Source organism: Heptranchias perlo, chromosome 7 (genome assembly GCF_035084215.1).
Source record: "Heptranchias perlo isolate sHepPer1 chromosome 7, sHepPer1.hap1, whole genome shotgun sequence".
Classification (NCBI taxonomy): domain Eukaryota; kingdom Metazoa; phylum Chordata; class Chondrichthyes; order Hexanchiformes; family Hexanchidae; genus Heptranchias; species Heptranchias perlo.
Window position 1 is genome coordinate 2,522,849 of NC_090331.1, and position 21,514 is coordinate 2,544,362.

The window sequence follows — 21,514 nt, forward strand, 5'->3', positions numbered from 1 at the left end:
GAATACCCAGCCTCTGACCTGCTCTCGTAGCCACAGTATTTATATGGCTGGTCCAGTTAAGTTTCTGGTCAATGGTGACCCCCAGGATGTTGATGGTGGGGGATTCGGCGATGGTAATGCTGTTGAATGTCAAGGGGAGGTGGTTAGACTCTCTCTTGTTGGAGATGGTCATTGCCTGGCACTTGTCTGGCACGAATATTACTTGCCACTTATGAGCCCAAGCCTGGATGTTGTCCAGGTCTTGCTGCATGCGGGCTCGGACTGCTTCATTATCTGAGGGGTTGCGAATGGAACTGAACACTGTGCAATCATCAGCGAACATCCCCATTTCTGACCTTATGATGGAGGGAAGGTCAGAAACCCGTCCGGCCTTTACAGGTCCCACCTCCCCCAGAACTGTTCCCAATGCCCCAGGAATCTAAAGCCCTCCCTCCTGCACCATCTCTCCAGCCACGCATTCATCTATCCTCCTATTTCTATACTCACTCGCACGTGGCACCGAGAGTAATCCGGAGATTACTACCTTTGAATTCCTGCATATAAATCTCTTTCCTAACTCCTTAAAATCTGCCTGCAGGACCTCATCCCTCTTTCTACCTATGTCGATGGTACCGATATGGACCACGACCTCTGGCTGTTCACCCTCCCCCTCCAGAATGTTCTGCAGCTGCTCAGTGACATCCTTGACCCTGGCACCAGGGAGGCTATGATGCTTTTATCTTCAGGCTTACGTTAGTCTCACTGGTTTGAAGTCCTCTGTTGGGTTGAGCGATTTCTCCGCTCCCCAGTGATGGCCCGTGTTGGGCTGAGAGATGTCCCGAACTGAATGTGATGTGTCTTTGTGTTCTCGTCTAGCGATTAGAACAATGAATCTCCTTTGATCATTCTCAAAGATCTATTAATAAGTGCAACTCATGCTTGATATGGTTCATGTTCAGTTAACTACAGTCTTTAAATATTTCTCTTCATTCTTGCAATTTTTCACATTTATTATTAAAGTTTACATGTGAAAGAAAAGTGTTGTAGGATTGGCATCAGTCTAGCTCACGCATCAGCCCAGGGGCCGTGTGATATGCTTGAGGTGAATTGTGGAGATGTTTGTGGGAATTAATTAGGGTTTGACCTGGAACGATTTTAATGTTATGCCACAAAAGAATTTGTTGTTCGTTGAGCCTCGATAAGATCATGACTTGTACCGAATAGTTGCTGCATTGTTTCTTGTCGAGCATTTCTAAGCCTTGCTTTGTTTCTCGAAAGGTTAACTGTCTTCTTGGCAACTCCAGTTAATGCTGTCGTCACGTGACACCTCCACCTGCATCGTTTAAAGACTTGCTTCGATAAAATCAACGTTTTCATAATCGGGCAGCTTTAAAGGTTCATCAGTGTCATGACGATTTCAGCAGAGAAGGGAGGATTGGCCTTACCGTCCCCTGACTCTTAGTTCAAGGGAGAATGCATGTACTCACCTCCGTAACATCGCCCGTCTCCGTCCCTGCCTCCACCCATCTGCTGCTGAAACCCGAATCCGTGCCTTTGTTACCTCCAGACCCCGCCAATCCAATGCTCTCCTGACCGGCCTCCCATCGTCCACCCTCCATAAACTTGAGCTCATCCAAAACTCTGCTGCCCGTATCCTAACTCACACCAAGTCCCGTTCACCCATCACCCCCTGTGCTCGCTGACCTACATCGGCTCCCGGTCCGGCAATGCCTTGATTTTAAAATTCTCATCCTTGTGTTCAAATCCCTCCATGGCCTCGCCCCTCCCTTTCTCTGTAACCTCCCCCAGCCCTACAACCCTCCGAGATCTCTGCGTTCCTCCAATTCTGGCCTGTTGTCCATCCCCGATTTTAATCGCTCCACCATTGGCGGCCGTGCCTTCAGCTGGCTGGCCCCTAAGCTCTGGAATTCCCTCCCTAAACCTCTCCGCCTCTCTCTCCTCCTTAAGTTGTTCCTTAAAACCTCCCTCTTTGACCAAGCTTTTGGTCACCTGTCCTAATATCTCCTTATGTGGCTCGGTGTCATAAGTGAGGGAGCAGAGTGAGGGAGCAGTGTGAGGGAGCAGAGTGTGGGAGCAGGGTGAGGGAGCAGGGTGAGGGTGCAGAGTGAGGGAGCAGGGTGAGGGAGCAGGGTGAGGGAGCAGGGTGAGGGAGCAGAGTGTGGGAGCAGGGTGAGGGAGCAGGGTGAGGGTGCTCCCTCACCCTGCTCCCTCACTCTGCTCCCTCACACTGCTCCCACACACTGCTCCCTCACTCTGCTCCCTCACTCCGTGGCTGTTGTTCTTTTTAGTGCTCTTTAATTTGAAGAATCAGCAAACATAAAGTTTTCAAATGTTGGACTGTTGTATTTAACCTCTCAGCAGCGGTCAGTATTTGAAGGCTTGTATCTGGTGTTGGATACAGAAGGCTCGAGGGGCTGAATGACCTCCTCCTGTTCCTATGTTACTAGAAATGTGCTCACTTGCAGTGAGAAACTTGACTTCAGTATTCATTGTCAATCCAACCTTGAAAACACAAACTTTGTGTTGGGCCCGTGTGTGTGCATGAGTGTTTTTGCATCTGTATATATGTGTGTGTGTGTAAGTGTGTGTTTATGTGTGTATGTGGGTGTGTATATGTGCATGTGTGTGTGTATGTGCATCCAAGTGTGTATTTGTGTCAGCGTGTATGTATGAGGGTGTCCGTGAATTGCAGAAAAAGGAAGGACTTTGAAGTGGATCGAATCAATGGAATAAAGATTCAATTAGATCTGTTTCTGGAGAGACGGGATTCAGGAGTTGGTGAGAAGGTGGGTAGGTGGGATTGAGGGATATGGTGAGAAGGTGGGTAGGTGGGATTGAGGGATATGGGGAGAAGGTGGGTAGGTGGGATTGAGGGATATGGGGAGAAGGTGGGTAGGTGGGATTGAGGGATATGTTGAGAAGGTGGGTGGGTGGGATTGAGGGATATGGTGAGAAGGTGGGTAGGTGGGATTGAGGGATGTGGTGAGAAGGTGGGTAGGTGGGATTAGGAGATATGGTGAGAAGGTGGGTAGGTGGGATTAGGGGATATGGGGAGAAGGTGGGTAGGTGGGATTGAGGGATATGGGGAGAAGGTGGGTAGGTGGGATTGAGGGATATGGTGAGAAGGTGGGTAGGTGGGATTGAGGGATATGGTGAGAAGGTGGGTAGGTGGGATTGAGGGATATGGTGAGAAGGTGGGTAGGTGGGATTGAGGGATGTGGTGAGAAGGTGGGATTGAGGGATGTGGTGAGAAGGTGGGTAGGTGGGATTAGGGGATATGGTGAGAAGGTGGGTAGGTGGGATTGAGGGATTTGGTGAGAAGGTGGGTAGGTGGGATTATGGGATATGGTGAGAAGGTGGGTAGGTGGGATTAGGGGATATGGGGAGAAGGTGGGTAGGTGGGATTGAGGGATATGGTGAGAAGGTGGGTAGGTGGGATTGAGGGATATGGTGAGAAGGTGGGTAGGTGGGATTGAGGGATATGGTGACAAGGTGGATAGGTGGGATTGAGGGATATGGGGAGAAGGTGGGTAGGTGGGATTGAGGGATATGGTGAGAAGGTAGGTAGGTGGGATTGAGGGATATGATGAGAAGGTGGGTTGGTGGGATTGAGGGATATGGGGAGAAGGTGGGTAGGTGGGATTAGGGGATATGGTGAGAAGGTGGGTAGGTGGGATTAGGGGATATGGGGAGAAGGTGGGTAGGTGGGATTAGGGGATATGGTGAGAAGGTGGGTAGGTGGGCTTGAGAGATACAGTAATATGAGTCCCAGCAACAAAGATGGAATGTCCCCTGTTGCCATTTAGTAATTGGAAATGGTAGCAAGTTTCTACGATTACTTGTACCACAGCTCCCCTGGTGGTTTGTTGAGTTCAGCGGCACAGTCTCAGACTCGGAGTACTGGTCCGATCTTTGCCATGTCACCGTTTAGAGCATTGTAATTGGACCCTGGGTCTGGGAGGGAAGGACTACTCTCCAGGGATCCTCCTGACCGTGACTGACTGGAATCGGAGGGTGCTGAGGCTGAGATTTCTGAAGTTCAGGTCCCCTTTTTATTTGGACTCTGTTCCATCTTTTCCTGTGTCTGTTGTGTGGAGCTTGTACCTGGAACAACCATCTACCGACAGCAGAGGGAAAGGGGCTTGTACTCTGTGATGAATTGCGAGTAAATTCACTGAACCTGCACCAGTAGCGGGGAACTGGGCTCGAAGGGAGTGTGGGTCCCAGAACCAGCGTGATAATGTTAGGGTTGCCAACCCTCCAGGAATACGTCCAATCAGAGTTGGCAACCCGAGATAATGTCTTCGTCCTGAACCCAACCCATGCTCTCTTCAAGTGTGGCTTCCTGCTTAGAAGCATAGGATTGGTTGAATTTATCCAATAGCATGAGCATTTGTAGATGTTCCCTAACTTCAGGAAGTTTAGTGTTTCATCTCAATTTGAGGTTATAATTTAGAGACATTTCCTTAATGATGGGTATCTGACAATGTATCAATTCAGCAATCAGTTTGCACCAGTCTGTTGGAGCAGGAGGATCGTAAGATGGAGGTTGGTAAGTGGAGGTTAGTAAGATGAAGTTTGGGAAGACAGAGGTCGTTAAGATGGAGTTTGGTAAGATGGAGGTCGGTAAGTGGAGGTTAGTAAGATGAAGTTTGGGAAGACAGAGGTCGTTAAGATGAAGTTTGGTAAGATGAAGTTTGGTAAGATGGAGGTCAGTCAGATGAAGTTTGGTAAGACAGAGGTCGGTAAGGTGGAGTTTGGTAAGATGGAGTTTGGTAAGACAGAGGTCGTTAAGATGGAGTTTGGTAAGATGGAGTTTGGTAAGATGAAGTTTGCTAAGATGGAGGTTGGTAAGGTGGAGTTTGATGCTATTTAAAACCTAGTTCAATATTGGATTATGAAGAGTCTTGAGATGTGAGCGTGAATTTTTTTGACTCAAAAAACAATCTTGCAGGTAGGACACTGTCTTCTAATACGGATTATAAAGATAATTTCCTGCCCGCTGCCCTGGGCTGTGGACAGTGTCTCCCAGCTGAGAGGGATGGTGGGCAACCTGCTCCAAGGCCTTTTCCAGTGTTGCTGTTGCCTTGAACCGCTGCAGTCCGTGTGGTGACGGTTCTCCCACAGTGCTGTTAGGAAGGGAGTTCCAGGATTTTGACCCAGCGACGATGAAGGAACGGCGATATATTTCCAAGTCGGACTTGGAGGGGAACGTGCAGGTGGTGTTGTTCCCATGTGCCTGCTGCTCTTGTCCTTCTAGGTGGTAGAGGTCGCGGGTTTGGGAGGTGCTGTCGAAGAAGCCTTGGCGAGTTGCTGCAGTGCATCCTGTGGATGGTACACACTGCAGCCACAGTGCGCCGGTGGTGAAGGGAGTGAATGTTTAGGGTGGTGGATGGGGTGCCAATCAAGCGGGCTGCTTTGTCCTGGATGGTGTCGAGCTTCTTGAGTGTTGTTGGAGCTGCCCTCATCCAGGCAAGTGGAGAGTATTCCATCACACTCCTGACTTGTGCCTTGTAGATGGTGGAAAGGCTTTGGGGAGTCAGGAGGTGAGTCACTCGCCGCAGAATACCCAGCCTCTGACCTGCTCTCGTAGCCACAGTATTTATGTGGCTGGTCCAGTTAAGCTCTGCTCAGTGACAGGTATCGGTGAATCTATGGGGAGAATTATTGTCGTACAAAGTCTGGGAAAGTCCAAGACTAGGATTTTTCATGTTCTTTGGGCTTTGCATTGGAGCGCTGCACTGTCGGAGGGTCAGTACTGAGGGAGCGCTGCACTGTCGGAGGGTCAGTACTGAGGGAGCGCTGCACTGTCGGAGGGTCAGTACTGAGGGAGTGCTGCACTGTCGGAGGGTCAGTACTGAGGGATTGCCGCACTGTCGGAGGGTCAGTACTGAGGGAGCGCCGCACTGTCGGAGGGTCAGTACTGAGGGAGCGCTGCACTGTCGGAGGGTCAGTACTGAGGGAGCGCCGCACTGTCGGAGGGTCAGTACTGAGGGAGTGCTGCACTGTCGGAGGGTCAGTACTGAGGGAGTGCCGCACTGTCGGAGGGTCAGTACTGAGGGAGCGCCGCACTGTCGGAGGGTCAGTACTGAGGGAGCGCCGCACTGTCGGAGGGTCAGTACTGAGGGAGTGCTGCACTGTCGGAGGGTCAGTACTGAGGGAGCGCCGCACTGTCGGAGGGTCAGTACTGAGGGAGCGCCGCACTGTCGGAGGGTCAGTACTGAGGGAGTGCCGCACTGTCGGAGGGTCAGTACTGAGGGAGCGCCGCACTGTCGGAGGGTCAGTACTGAGGGAGCGCTGCACTGTCGGAGGGTCAGTACTGAGGGAGCGCCGCACTTTCGGAGGGTCAGTACTGAGGGAGCGCCGCACTGTCGGAGGGTCAGTACTGAGGGAGCGCCGCACTGTCGGAGGGTCAGTACTGAGGGAGCGCCGCACTGTCGGAGGGTCAGTACTGAGGGAGCGCTGCACTGTCGGAGGGTCAGTACTGAGGGAGCGCTGCACTGTCGGAGGGTCAGTACTGAGGGAGCGCTGCACTGTCGGAGGGTCAGTACTGAGGGAGCGCTGCACTGTCGGAGGGTCAGTACTGAGGGAGCGCTGCACTGTCGGAGGGTCAGTACTGAGGGAGCGCTGCACTGTCGGAGGGTCAGTACTGAGGGAGCGCTGCACTGTCGGAGGGTCAGTACTGAGGGAGTGCCGCACTGTCGGAGGGTCAGTACTGAGGGAGTGCCGCACTGTCGGAGGGTCAGTACTGAGGGAGTGCTGCACTGTCGGAGGGTCAGTACTGAGGGAGTGCTGCACTGTCGGAGGGTCAGTACTGAGGGAGCGCTGCACTGTCGGAGGGTCAGTACTGAGGGAGTGCCGCACTGTCGGAGGGTCAGTACTGAGGGAGCGCCTCACTGTCGGAGGGTCAGTACTGAGGGAGCGCCTCACTGTCGGAGGGTCAGTACTGAGGGAGCGCCGCACTGTCGGAGGGTCAGTACTGAGGGAGCGCCGCACTGTCGGAGGGTCAGTACTGAGGGAGCGCCGCACTGTCGGAGGGTCAGTACTGAGGGAGCGCTGCACTGTCGGAGGGTCAGTACTGAGGGAGCGCTGCACTGTCGGAGGGTCAGTACTGAGGGAGCGCTGCACTGTCGGAGGGTCAGTACTGAGGGAGTGCTGCACTGTCGGAGGGTCAGTACTGAGGGATTGCCGCACTGTCGGAGGGTCAGTACTGAGGGAGCGCCGCACTGTCGGAGGGTCAGTACTGAGGGAGCGCTGCACTGTCGGAGGGTCAGTACTGAGGGAGCGCCGCACTGTCGGAGGGTCAGTACTGAGGGAGTGCCGCACTGTCGGAGGGTCAGTACTGAGGGAGCGCCGCACTGTCGGAGGGTCAGTACTGAGGGAGCGCCGCACTGTCGGAGGGTCAGTACTGAGGGAGCGCCGCACTGTCGGAGGGTCAGTACTGAGGGAGTGCTGCACTGTCGGAGGGTCAGTACTGAGGGAGCGCCGCACTGTCGGAGGGTCAGTACTGAGGGAGCGCCGCACTGTCGGAGGGTCAGTACTGAGGGAGTGCCGCACTGTCGGAGGGTCAGTACTGAGGGAGCGCCGCACTGTCGGAGGGTCAGTACTGAGGGAGCGCTGCACTGTCGGAGGGTCAGTACTGAGGGAGCGCCGCACTTTCGGAGGGTCAGTACTGAGGGAGCGCCGCACTGTCGGAGGGTCAGTACTGAGGGAGCGCCGCACTGTCGGAGGGTCAGTACTGAGGGAGCGCCGCACTGTCGGAGGGTCAGTACTGAGGGAGCGCTGCACTGTCGGAGGGTCAGTACTGAGGGAGCGCTGCACTGTCGGAGGGTCAGTACTGAGGGAGCGCTGCACTGTCGGAGGGTCAGTACTGAGGGAGCGCTGCACTGTCGGAGGGTCAGTACTGAGGGAGCGCTGCACTGTCGGAGGGTCAGTACTGAGGGAGTGCTGCACTGTCGGAGGGTCAGTACTGAGGGAGCGCTGCACTGTCGGAGGGTCAGTACTGAGGGAGCGCTGCACTGTCGGAGGGTCAGTACTGAGGGAGTGCCGCACTGTCGGAGGGTCAGTACTGAGGGAGTGCCGCACTGTCGGAGGGTCAGTACTGAGGGAGTGCTGCACTGTCGGAGGGTCAGTACTGAGGGAGTGCTGCACTGTCGGAGGGTCAGTACTGAGGGAGCGCTGCACTGTCGGAGGGTCAGTACTGAGGGAGTGCCGCACTGTCGGAGGGTCAGTACTGAGGGAGCGCCTCACTGTCGGAGGGTCAGTACTGAGGGAGCGCCTCACTGTCGGAGGGTCAGTACTGAGGGTGCGCCGCACTGTCGGAGGGTCAGTACTGAGGGAGCGCCGCACTGTCGGAGGGTCAGTACTGAGGGAGCGCCGCACTGTCGGAGGGTCAGTACTGAGGGAGCGCTGCACTGTCGGAGGGTCAGTACTGAGGGAGCGCTGCACTGTCGGAGGGTCAGTACTGAGGGAGTGCCGCACTGTCGGAGGGTCAGTACTGAGGGAGTGCCGCACTGTCGGAGGGTCAGTACTGAGGGAGCGCCGCACTGTCGGAGGGTCAGTACTGAGGGAGCGCCGCACTGTCGGAGGGTCAGTACTGAGGGAGCGCCGCACTGTCGGAGGGTCAGTACTGAGGGAGCGCCGCACTGTCGGAGGGTCAGTACTGAGGGAGTGCTGCACTGTCGGAGGCTCAGTACTGAGGGAGTGCTGCACTGTCAGAGGTGCCGTTTTTCGGATGAGACGTTAAACTGAGTTTAACCACTCTCTCCCCATCGGTTTAAACTGATGCAGGTCTTTCTTTTTTTCTTCTTCTCTTCCGTTGCCCAGTGACACACGAGGCTCGATTCTCCCACTGCTTTTACATCCAGCAGATGGAGCTCTGGGTAGTTTGCATAACCAAGCCTGACTCCCAACTCCTGTCCAGGAGAAGTGGCTCGGTCCAATGAGGGGGGGCTGAGACCCTCGTACCCTTCGAACTCGGGCACCCCGCCACGTGTCAACTTAATGTTCAGATAGACCAGAACTCTCCACTCCCACTGGCCAGGACATCCCGAGTGGTGCTGGATCCCATCACCTTCTGACTCCAAGGCGGGAATAGCAGCATCGAGCCAAGGCTCAGTCATTGATGATGCATTGGCTTTGTGTTTTGGGGAACATTGTCCTGATGGATAACGGCCACGGGTAACACATTATTAAACCGTCTTATTTCCAGGTTGAAAATGTCAACCCCTTTGATGAGGACTGGATCAGTAGGTTGTTGGATTCTTGCGGTGATTCAGTTTTGAGTTGTTAGGATTTTAATATTTGGGAGTTCAGTTTTGGATTCTTTTTCACTGTAGTAATCCCATTGAGCAAGAGACTCGCTGTAAATCAGCAGTGGGGCAGCGAGCGACTAAACGTCCAATAGTATGACCAGCAGGTCAACCAGAATCCTGACTGAGACTGACCCTCAGCTGCAGGAACCACACACCTGTGACCCCAGACCCGGGGACCACACACCTCTGACCCCAGACCCGGGGACCACACACCTGTGACCCCAGACCCGGGGACCACACACCTCTGACCCCAGACCCGGGGACCACACACCTCTGACCCCAGACCCAGGAACCACACACCTCTGACCCCAGACCCGGGGACCACACACCTCTGACCCCCAGACCCGGGGACCACACACCTCTGACCCCAGACCCGGGGACCACACACCTCTGACCCCAGACCCAGGAACCACACACCTCTGACCCCAGACCCGGGGACCACACACCTCTGACCCCCAAACCCGGGGACCACACACCTCTGACCCCAGACCCGGGGACCACACACCTCTGACCCCAGACCCGGGGACCACACACCTCTGACCCCAGACCCGGGGACCACACACCTCTGACCCCAGACCCAGGAACCACACACCTCTGACCCCAGACCCGGGGACCACACACCTCTGACCCCAGACCCGGGGACCACACACCTCTGACCCCAGACCCGGGGACCACACACCTCTGACCCCAGACCCGGGGACCACACACCTCTGACCCCAGACCCGGGGACCACACACCTCTGACCCCAGACCCGGGGACCACACACCTCTGACCCCAGACCCGGGGACCACACACCTCTGACCCCAGACCCGGGGACCACACACCTCTGACCCCAGACCCGGGGACCACACACCTCTGACCCCAGACCCGGGGACCACACACCTCTGACCCCAGACCCGGGGACCACACACCTCTGACCCCAGACCCGGGGACCACACACCTCTGACCCCAGACCCGGGGACCACACACCTCTGACCCCAGATCCGGGGACCACACACCTCTGACCCCAGACCCGGGAACCACACACCTCTGACCCCAGACCCGGGGACCACACACCTCTGACCCCCAGACCCGGGAACCACACACCTCTGACCCCAGACCCGGGGACCACACACCTCTGACCCCAGACCCGGGGACCACACACCTCTGACCCCCAGACCCGGGAACCACACACCTCTGACCCCAGACCCGGGGACCACACACCTCTGACCCCAGACCCGGGGACCACACACCTCTGACCCCCAGACCCGGGAACCACACACCTCTGACCCCAGACCCGGGGACCACACACCTCTGACCCCAGACCCGGGGACCACACACCTCTGACCCCAGACCCGGGGACCACACACCTCTGACCCCAGACCCGGGGACCACACACCTCTGACCCCAGACCCGGGGACCACACACCTCTGACCCCAGACCCAGGAACCACACACCTCTGACCCCAGACCCGGGGACCACACACCTCTGACCCCAGACCCGGGGACCACACACCTCTGACCCCAGACCCGGGGACCACACACCTCTGACCCCAGACCCGGGGACCACACACCTCTGACCCCAGACCCGGGGACCACACACCTCTGACCCCAGACCCGGGGACCACACACCTCTGACCCCAGACCCGGGGACCACACACCTCTGACCCCAGACCCGGGGACCACACACCTCTGACCCCAGACCCGGGGACCACACACCTCTGACCCCAGACCCGGGGACCACACACCTCTGACCCCAGACCCGGGGACCACACACCTCTGACCCCAGACCCGGGGACCACACACCTCTGACCCCAGACCCAGGAACCACACACCTCTGACCCCAGACCCGGGGACCACACACCTCTGACCCCCAGACCCGGGAACCACACACCTCTGACCCCAGACCCGGGGACCACACACCTCTGACCCCAGACCCGGGGACCACACACCTCTGACCCCAGACCCGGGGACCACACACCTCTGACCCCCAGACCCGGGGACCACACACCTCTGACCCCCAGACCCGGGAACCACACACCTCTGACCCCCGACCCGGGGACCACACACCTCTGACCCCAGACCCGGGGACCACACACCTCTGACCCCCAGACCCGGGAACCACACACCTCTGACCCCAGACCCGGGGACCACACACCTCTGACCCCAGAGCTGGGAAGCTAAAGAGGATACTTCCATTGTGACTGGTCTTCCAGGAAGAGCTGGCCGCAAGAAGTTTGGACCTTAACTGGGGAATTGGACTGAAAGTTCTCGATGGGAGCTGAGATAGTTGCAACGGGAGACGAGGCTTTGAGTGCTGGTCAAGGGAGTGGAGGGAATGTTGTGTGGAACGTGTGGGGCCGGGTTTAAACAGTAGCGACATGAAGGTGTCTGATTATCCTGCAGTTTCACTTGATTATTTGAGCGGGTTAGGAATATATATACAAAACTTTCCCTCTGGAGATTAAATGGGGGAGTGGGGGTGGAGTCCATGATAGGGGAGAGTGTACATGGGCTGTGGGGGGAGATTAAATGGGTGGGGAGAGTCTGTGATAGGGGAGAGTGTACATGGGCTGTGGGGGGAGATTAAATGGGTGGGGAGAGTCTGTGATAGGGGAGAGTGTACATGGGCTGTGGGTGGAGATTAAATGGGTGGGGGGAGTCCATGATAGGGGAGAGTGTACATGGGCTGTGGGGGGAGATTAAATGGGTGGGGGGAGTCCATGATAGGGGAGAGTGTACATGGGCTGTGGGGGGAGATTAAATGGGTGGGGAGAGTCCATGATAGGGGAGAGTGTACATGGGCTGTGGGGGGAGATTAAATGGGTGGGGAGAGTCTGTGATAGGGGAGAGTGTACATGGGCTGTGGGGGGAGATTAAATGGGTGGGGGGAGTCCATGATAGGGGAGAGTGTACATGGGCTGTGGGGGGAGATTAAATGGGTGGGGGGAGTCCATGATAGGGGAGAGTGTACATGGGCTGTGGGGGGAGATTAAATGGGTGGGGAGAGTGTACACATGGCCTTAACCCCACCCATTCAGTCTCCTTTCAGAGCCACATTGACCACATGGCGAACATACTTGTCTCCATCTCTGTTATCTCCCAAGAGCCTTCCTTGTGTAAAGTTATTCCATGGACTCGTGAGGTCCGTGGTGATCCGTTTATCTGATTTATATTCGTCTTTTGTTCCTTCGGTTCCAATTCTGACCAGATATTATTGGAAGCAGTGTTGCTGGGACAGGTTTGAGATGGCAATTTTCTCAGATGTTTTCAAGCATTGACTGACCGATTGTTGCCTCTTGTGACAGATTGGTTCGGTGGTGATTGCACTGGCCTTGGACAGCTTACACCCAGCCGTCGGCATGCATTCCATCGGAGAGGAGGTTCAACTCGACCTCCTGGCAGAGTGGGGCCTAGAGGATGAAGACAGTTTAATGGTGGTGGACAATCATGAGGATGACTGGGCTCGTCTACACGACATGAAGGTCTCTGGTTCTGTAAGTAACCACATTTATTGTTCGCTAAAATTTTAACAGCTGTGACAGACCTGTCCCCACCAGTACTGTACCCCAGTGTTATACAGTGACAGACCTGGACCCACCAGTACTGTACCCCAGTGTTATACAGTGACAGACCTGGACCCACCAGTACTGTACCCCAGTGTTATACAGTGACAGACCTGTACCCACCAGTACTGTACCCCAGTGTTATACAGTGACAGACCTGTACCCACCAGTACTGTACCCCAGGGTTATACAGTGACAGACCTGTCCCCACCAGTACTGTACCCCAGTGTTATACAGTAACAGACCTGTCCCCACCAGTACTGTACCCCAGTGTTATACAGTAACAGACCTGTCCCCACCAGTACTGTACCCCAGTGTTATACAGGGACAGACCTGGACCCACCAGTACTGTACCCCAGTGTTATACAGTAACAGACCTGTCCCCACCAGTACTGTACCCCAGTGTTATACAGTGACAGACCTGTACCCACCAGTACTGTACCCCAGTGTTATACAGTAACAGACCTGGACCCACCAGTACTGTACCCCAGTGTTATACAGTGACAGACCTGTCCCCACCAGTACTGTACCCCAGTGTTATACAGTAACAGACCTGGACCCACCAGTACTGTACCCCAGTGTTATACAGTGACAGACCTGGACCCACCAGTACTGTACCCCAGTGTTATACAGTGACAGACCTGTACCCACCAGTACTGTACCCCAGTGTTATACAGTAACAGACCTGGACCCACCAGTACTGTACCCCAGTGTTATACAGTGACAGACCTGGACCCACCAGTACTGTACCCCAGGGTTATACAGTAACAGACCTGGACCCACCAATACTGTATCACAGTACTACCCCTCTCTCCTCCTTTAAGACGCCCCTCAAAACCTCCCTCTTTGACCAAGCTTTTGGTCGCCTGTCCTAATATCTCCTTATGTGGCTCGGTGTCAAATTTTTGTTTGATAATCGCTCCTGTGAAGCACCCTGGGACGTTTTACTATGTTAAAGGCGCAAAATAAATGCAGGTTGTTGTTATTGTCAGTACCCTGTAACATTAACCAGGGTCAGAGTAATCTCCTGGACTGGTGTTTTTGCCGAGGAGGGTTAGAGAGGAATTTCACAGATTTTTACACTTCATTGTCCTGGGTTTTTATCTGTTTTTTCTCCTCTCCCAGGAGATTACAGGGCTCTGGGTGGGAAAGGGAGGAGTGACTGGATTGTGATGCACAAGAAATTACAATTGACAGGAGGTGACTCACCTCCTGACTCCCCACAGCCTTTCCACCATCTACAAGGTACAAGTCAGGAGTGTGATGGAATACTCTCCACTTGCCTGGATGAGTGCAGCTCCAACAACACTCAAGAAGCTCGACACCATCCAAGATAAAGCAGCCCGCTTGATTGGCACCCCATCCACCACACTAAACATTCACTCCCTTCACCACCGGTGCACTGTGGCTGCAGTGTGTACCATCCACAGGATGCACTGCAGCAACTCGCCAAGGCTTCTTCGACAGCACCTCCCAAACCCTCAACCTCTACCACTTAGAAGGACAAGAGCAGCAGGCACATGGGAACAACACCACCTGCACGTTCCCCTCCAAGTCACACACCATCCCGACTTGGAAATATATCGCCGTTCCTTCATCGTCGCTGGGTCAAAATCCTGGAACTCCCTTCCTAACAGCACTGTGGGAGAACCTTCACCACACGGACTGCAGCGGTTCAAGAAGGCGGCTCACCACCACCTTCTCAAGGGCAATTAGGGACGGGCAATAAATGCCGGCCTCGCCAGCGACGCCCACATCCCATGAACGAATAAAAAAAAAATTGTGTGGGATGGCTGGACGGAGCCGTTGGTTTTTCCTGTCAGACATATTTCAGATGTTTCTTCCTATTCCTGAGCTAGCCTGGCCCGCAGTACTCAACTCTCCGATACTGACTCATCAACTGGCCTGTCTGATTAATAGAACTTGGATAGTAAACTGGGCACTTGGGGCTGGGACTGCTCCCAACTTGCTCCAGATAACCCAGCAAGCTGAAGCCCTGATGGGTCGAGTGATCTGAGCTGGTGGAGCAGCGGGGACTGCACCAGGGCTGGTTAAACTGCAGAAGTGTCCCGGGACTATGGGGAGAGAGTGGGCACTCTGTACTGGGAATATGGGGAGAGAGTGGGCACTCTGTGCTGGGACTATGGGGAGAGAGTGGGCACTCTGTACTGGGACTATGGGGAGAGAGTGGGCACTCTGTGCTGGGACTATGGGGAGAGAGTGGGCACTCTGTACTGGGACTATGGGGAGAGAGTGGGCACTCTGTACTGGGACTATGGGGAGAGAGTGGGCACTCTGTGCTGGGACTATGGGGAGAGAGTGGGCACTCTGTGCTGGGACTATGGGGAGAGAGTGGGCACTCTGTGCTGGGACTATGGGGAGAGAGTGGGCACTCTGTACTGGGACTATGGGGAGAGAGTGGGCACTCTGTGCTGGGACTATGGGGAGAGAGTGGGCACTCTGTACTGGGACTATGGGGAGAGAGTGGGCACTCTGTGCTGGGACTATGGGGAGAGAGTGGGCACTCTGTGCTGGGACTATGGGGAGAGAGTGGGCACTCTGTACTGGGACTATGGGGAGAGAGTGGGCACTCTGTGCTGGGACGATGGGGAGAGAGTGGGCACTCTGTGCTGGGACTATGGGGAGAGAGTGGGCACTCTGTGCTGGGACTATGGGGAGAGAGTGGGCACTCTGTACTGGGACTATGGGGAGAGAGTGGGCACTCTGTACTGGGACTATGGGGAGAGAGTGGGCACTCTGTGCTGGGACTATGGGGAGAGAGTGGGCACTCTGTGCTGGGACTATGGGGAGAGAGTGGACACTCTGTGCTGGGACTATGGGGAGAGAGTGGGCACTCTGTACTGGGACTATGGGGAGAGAGTGGGCACTCTGTACTGGGACTATGGGGAGAGAGTGGGCACTCTGTACTGGGACTATGGGGAGAGAGTGGGCACTCTGTACTGGGACTATGGGGAGAGAGTGGGCACTCTGTGCTGGGACTATGGGGAGAGAGTGGGCACTCTGTACTGGGACTATGGGGAGAGAGTGGGCACTCTGTACTGGGACTATGGGGAGAGAGTGGGCACTCTGTACTGGGACTATGGGGAGAGAGTGGGCACTCTGTACTGGGACTATGGGGAGAGAGTGGGCACTCTGTACTGGGACTATGGGGAGAGAGTGGGCACTCTGTGCTGGGACTATGGGGAGAGAGTGGGCACTCTGTGCTGGGACTATGGGGAGAGAGTGGGCACTCTGTACTGGGACTATGGGGAGAGAGTGGGCACTCTGTACTGGGACTATGGGGAGAGAGTGGGCACTCTGTGCTGGGACTATGGGGAGAGAGTGGGCACTCTGTGCTGGGACTATGGGGAGAGAGTGGGCACTCTGTGCTGGGACTATGGGGAGAGAGTGGGCACTCTGTACTGGGACTATGGGGAGAGAGTGGGCACTCTGTGCTGGGACTATGGGGAGAGAGTGGGCACTCTGTACTGGGACTATGGGGAGAGAGTGGGCACTCTGTGCTGGGACTATGGGGAGAGAGTGGGCACTCTGTGCTGGGACTATGGGGAGAGAGTGGGCACTCTGTACTGGGACTATGGGGAGAGAGTGGGCACTCTGTGCTGGGACGATGGGGAGAGAGTGGGCACTCTGTGCTGGGACTATGGGGAGAGAGTGGGCACTCTGTGCTGGGACTATGGGGAGAGAGTGGGCACTCTGTACTGGGACTATGGGGAGAGAGTGGGCACTCTGTACTGGGACTATGGGGAGAGAGTGGGCACTCTGTGCTGGGACTATGGGGAGAGAGTGGGCACTCTGTACTGGGACTATGGGGAGAGAGTGGGCACTCTGTGCTGGGACTATGGGGAGAGAGTGGGCACTCTGTGCTGGGACTATGGGGAGAGAGTGGGCACTCTGTGCTGGGACTATGGGGAGAGAGTGGACACTCTGTGCTGGGACTATGGGGAGAGAGTGGGCACTCTGTACTGGGACTATGGGGAGAGAGTGGGCACTCTGTACTGGGACTATGGGGAGAGAGTGGGCACTCTGTACTGGGACTATGGGGAGAGAGTGGGCACTCTGTACTGGGACTATGGGGAGAGAGTGGGCACTCTGTGCTGGGACTATGGGGAGAGAGTGGGCACTCTGTACTGGGACTATGGGGAGAGAGTGGGCACTCTGTACTGGGACTATGGGGAGAGAGTGGGCACTCTGTACTGGGACTATGGGGAGAGAGTGGGCACTCTGTACTGGGACTATGGGGAGAGAGTGGGCACTCTGTACTGGGACTATGGGGAGAGAGTGGGCACTCTGTGCTGGGACTATGGGGAGAGAGTGGGCACTCTGTGCTGGGACTATGGGGAGAGAGTGGGCACTCTGTGCTGGGACTATGGGGAGAGAGTGGGCACTCTGTACTGGGACTATGGGGAGAGAGTGGGCACTCTGTGCTGGGACTATGGGGAGAGAGTGGGCACTCTGCTGGGACTATGGGGAGAGAGTGGGCACTCTGCTGGGACTATGGGGAGAGAGTGGGCACTCTGTGCTGGGACTATGGGGAGAGAGTGGGCACTCTGTACTGGGACTATGGGGAGAGAGTGGGCACTCTGTGCTGGGACTATGGGGAGAGAGTGGGCACTCTGTGCTGGGACTATGGGGAGAGAGTGGGCACTCTGTGCTGGGACTATGGGGAGAGAGTGGGCACTCTGTGCTGGGACTATGGGGAGAGAGTGGGCACTCTGTGCTGGGACTATGGGGAGAGAGTGGACACTCTGTGCTGGGACTATGGTGAGAGAGTGGGCACTCTGTGCTGGGACTATGGTGAGAGAGTGGGCACTCTGTGCTGGGACTATGGTGAGAGAGTGGGCACTCTGTACTGGGACTATGGGGAGAGAGTGGGCACTCTGTACTGGGACTATGGGGAGAGAGTGGGCACTCTGTGCTGGGACTATGGGGAGAGAGTGGGCACTCTGTACTGGGACTATGGGGAGAGAGTGGGCACTCTGTGCTGGGACTATGGGGAGAGAGTGGGCACTCTGCTGGGACTATGGGGAGAGAGTGGGCACTCTGCTGGGACTATGGGGAGAGAGTGGGCACTCTGTGCTGGGACTATGGGGAGAGAGTGGGCACTCTGCTGGGACTATGGGGAGAGAGTGGGCACTCTGCTGGGACTATGGGGAGAGAGTGGGCACTCTGTGCTGGGACTATGGGGAGAGAGTGGGCACTCTGTACTGGGACTATGGGGAGAGAGTGGGCACTCTGTACTGGGACTATGGGGAGAGAGTGGGCACTCTGTACTGGGACTATGGGGAGAGAGTGGGCACTCTGTGCTGGGACTATGGGGAGAGAGTGGGCACTCTGTGCTGGGACTATGGGGAGAGAGTGGGCACTCTGTACTGGGACTATGGGGAGAGAGTGGGCACTCTGTACTGGGACTATGGGGAGAGAGTGGGCACTCTGTGCTGGGACTATGGGGAGAGAGTGGGCACTCTGTGCTGGGACTATGGGGAGAGAGTGGGCACTCTGTACTGGGACTATGGGGAGAGAGTGGGCACTCTGTGCTGGGACTATGGGGAGAGAGTGGGCACTCTGTGCTGGGACTATGGGGAGAGAGTGGGCACTCTGCTGGGACTATGGGGAGAGAGTGGGCACTCTGTGCTGGGACTATGGGGAGAGAGTGGGCACTCTGTACTGGGACTATGGGGAGAGAGTGGGCACTCTGTACTGGGACTATGGGGAGAGAGTGGGCACTCTGTACTGGGACTATGGGGAGAGAGTGGGCACTCTGTGCTGGGACTATGGGGAGAGAGTGGGCACTCTGTGCTGGGACTATGGGGAGAGAGTGGGCACTCTGTGCTGGGACTATGGGGAGAGAGTGGGCACTCTCTGCTGGGACTATGGGGAGAGAGTGGGCACTCTGTGCTGGGACTATGGGGAGAGAGTGGGCACTCTGTGCTGTGACTATGGGGAGAGAGTGGGCACTCTGTGCTGTGACTATGGGGAGAGAGTGGGCACTCTGTACTGGGACTATGGGGAGAGAGTGGGCACTCTGTGCTGGGACTATGGGGAGAGAGTGGGCACTCTGTGCTGGGACTATGGGGAGAGAGTGGGCACTCTGTGCTGGGACTATGGGGAGAGAGTGGGCACTCTGTACTGGGACTATGGGGAGAGAGTGGGCACTCTGTACTGGGACTATGGGGAGAGAGTGGGCACTCTGTACTGGGACTATGAGGAGAGAGTGGGCACTCTGTACTGGGACTATGGGGAGAGAGTGGGCACTCTGTACTGGGACTATGGGGAGAGAGTGGGCACTCTGTACTGGGACTATGGGGAGAGAGTGGGCACTCTGTGCTGGGACTATGGGGAGAGAGTGGGCACTCTATATGTGCAAACAGAGACTAGTTTGGTTTGGATATTGAAACCTGATGTTGGGTTGAAGGAGGTACGAGACCAAGATAAAGTTTTGTGTAGCACGGGGAGATCTGTCTGCTATGAATGTTGATTGAATTATACTGCACCGTATTACAGTGCAGTGTTGGAGGGCGGTTTCTTGGATAAGGTAACGCTGCCAGTGCACAGAATAAAACTCGGTGATGACTGACATCAGGATGGACCACATCAGAAAGGAGGCACAATGCGTGAGATTGTGTTGACTGTGGGTTTACTGACTCTGAATGTACCCAGTCGGCTCCTGGCAGAGCAGAATGGTGCCATGGGCCCGTTGATCATCGTTTCCAGGCTGTTCTTGTTTAATTGTGACACAATCTCGAGAGCAGCCAGAGACAAAGGAAGGGAGCAGTAGTGATATTTAAGGAGGCCACACCCTCACCAGACAGACAGGAGACAGAGGCTTGGCAAGCTGATGTGCTCGGCCTGGACATATATTTCCCATAAGTTATATCGGAACTGAACAGCTGTGTTTGACAAAGAATGACACAACAATACAAGTTGGTTTTAATACTCCAGCACTTCGAAAACACGATTAAAACCACCAGCTCTGGGAGCCGAGCGATAGCATCAGGCAAACCTCAGCACAGAGGGAGGCCATTCAGCCCACCGTGCTTGTACTGGTGCTAGCTCCACCCTAATCCTGCTGTCTCTCCAAACCCAGTCATACTTTCCCACTTTGATCGTTAATCTAATTCTCTCTCATTGTGACAGACTCGAGTTTCTGAAATTGGATTCCATCTTCTGGTAACCCTTCTGTGGAAATATTTTTTCTCAACTTATTCCTTTGCGTTCCTTCAAAATGCCCGTTCAACATCTCCCCGAGCAGATACGGTGCTGCCTACACATCCACCATCGAGAAGTCCAGAACCACGCTGAGATATTACTTCTCGTGGCTCGATAGGTCAGGGGCGTCCCTCACAATAACTCAGCTCTATCATCGCCTTCTCCATTACCTCACCATTCAAAGAGCTATCACATTGAACAAGAGCAGCTACAGGACATTGCTGAGGAACCAGTGGGGGCTTCGCAGAAGAACCATTCTCAAGGACCATTTACATTGAGTTACATCGAAACTACAGCACAGAAACAGGCCATTCGGCCCAACCAGTCTATGCCAGCATTTATGCTCCATGCGAGCTTCCTCCCTCCCTATTTTATCTCATCCTATCAGTATATCCTTCTAGTCCTTTCTCTCTCATGTGTTTATCTAGCTCCCCCTTAAATGCATAGAATCATAGAATCATAGAAAGGTTACAACACGGAAGGAGGCCACTTGGCCCATCGAGTCCGTGCTGTCTCGACGCACTGGAGCAATCCAGCTAGTCCCACTCCCCCGCCCTTTCCCCGTAGCCCTGCACATTTTTTCCCTTCAAGTACTTATCCAGTTCCCTTTTGAAGGCCATGATTGAATCTGCCTCCACCACCCCCTCGGGCAGTGCATTCCAGATCCTAACCACTCGCTGTGTAAAAAAGTTTTTCCTCATGTCACCTTTGGTTCTTTTGCCAATCACCTTAAATCTGTGTCCTCTGGTTCTTGACCCTTCCGCCAATGGGAACAGTTTCTCTCTATCTACTCTGTCTGGACCCTTCATGATTTTGAACACCTCGATCAAATCTCCTCTCAACCGTCTCTGTTCCAAGGAGAACAATCCCAGCTTCTCCAGTCTCTCCACGTAACTGAAGTCCCTCATCCCTGGAATCATTCTAGTAAATCTCTTCTGCACCCTCTCTAAGGCCTTCACATCTTTCCTAAACTGCGGTGCCCAGAACTGGACACAATACTCCAGTTGTGGCCGAACCAGTGTTTTATAAAGGTTCATCATGACTTCCATACTTTTGTACTCTATGCCTCGATTTATAAAACCCAGGATCCCATATGCTTTTTTAACCACTTTCTCAACCTGTCCTGCCACCTTCAACGATTTGTGCACATATACCCCCAGATCTCTCTGTTCCTGTACCCCTTTTAGAGTTGTGCCCTCTAGTTTATATTGCCTCTCCTCATTCTTCCTACCGAAATGTATCACCTCGCATTTTTCTGCGTTAAATTTCATCTGCCACGTGTCCGCCCGTGCCACCAGCCTGTCTATATCCTCTTGAAGTCTATCACTATCCTCCTCACTGTTTTCTATGCTATCAAGTTTTGTGTCATCTGCAAATTTTGAAATTGTGCCCTGTACACCCAAGTCCAAGTCATTAATATATATCAAGA

The 21,514-nt window shown here is 55.0% G+C and overlaps 1 protein-coding gene across 1 annotated transcript in view; it reads left to right on the forward strand.

The window, feature by feature from the left end:
• Positions 1–21,514, forward strand: part of LOC137323436 (SPRY domain-containing protein 3-like) — a 708,978-nt gene that overhangs the window by 458,526 nt on the left and 228,938 nt on the right. Inside the window, exon 6 of the mRNA XM_067986908.1 lies at positions 12,601–12,789. Within this exon, the coding sequence (XP_067843009.1) occupies positions 12,601–12,789 (189 nt within the window). The remainder of the gene's footprint in view (positions 1–12,600; positions 12,790–21,514) is intronic.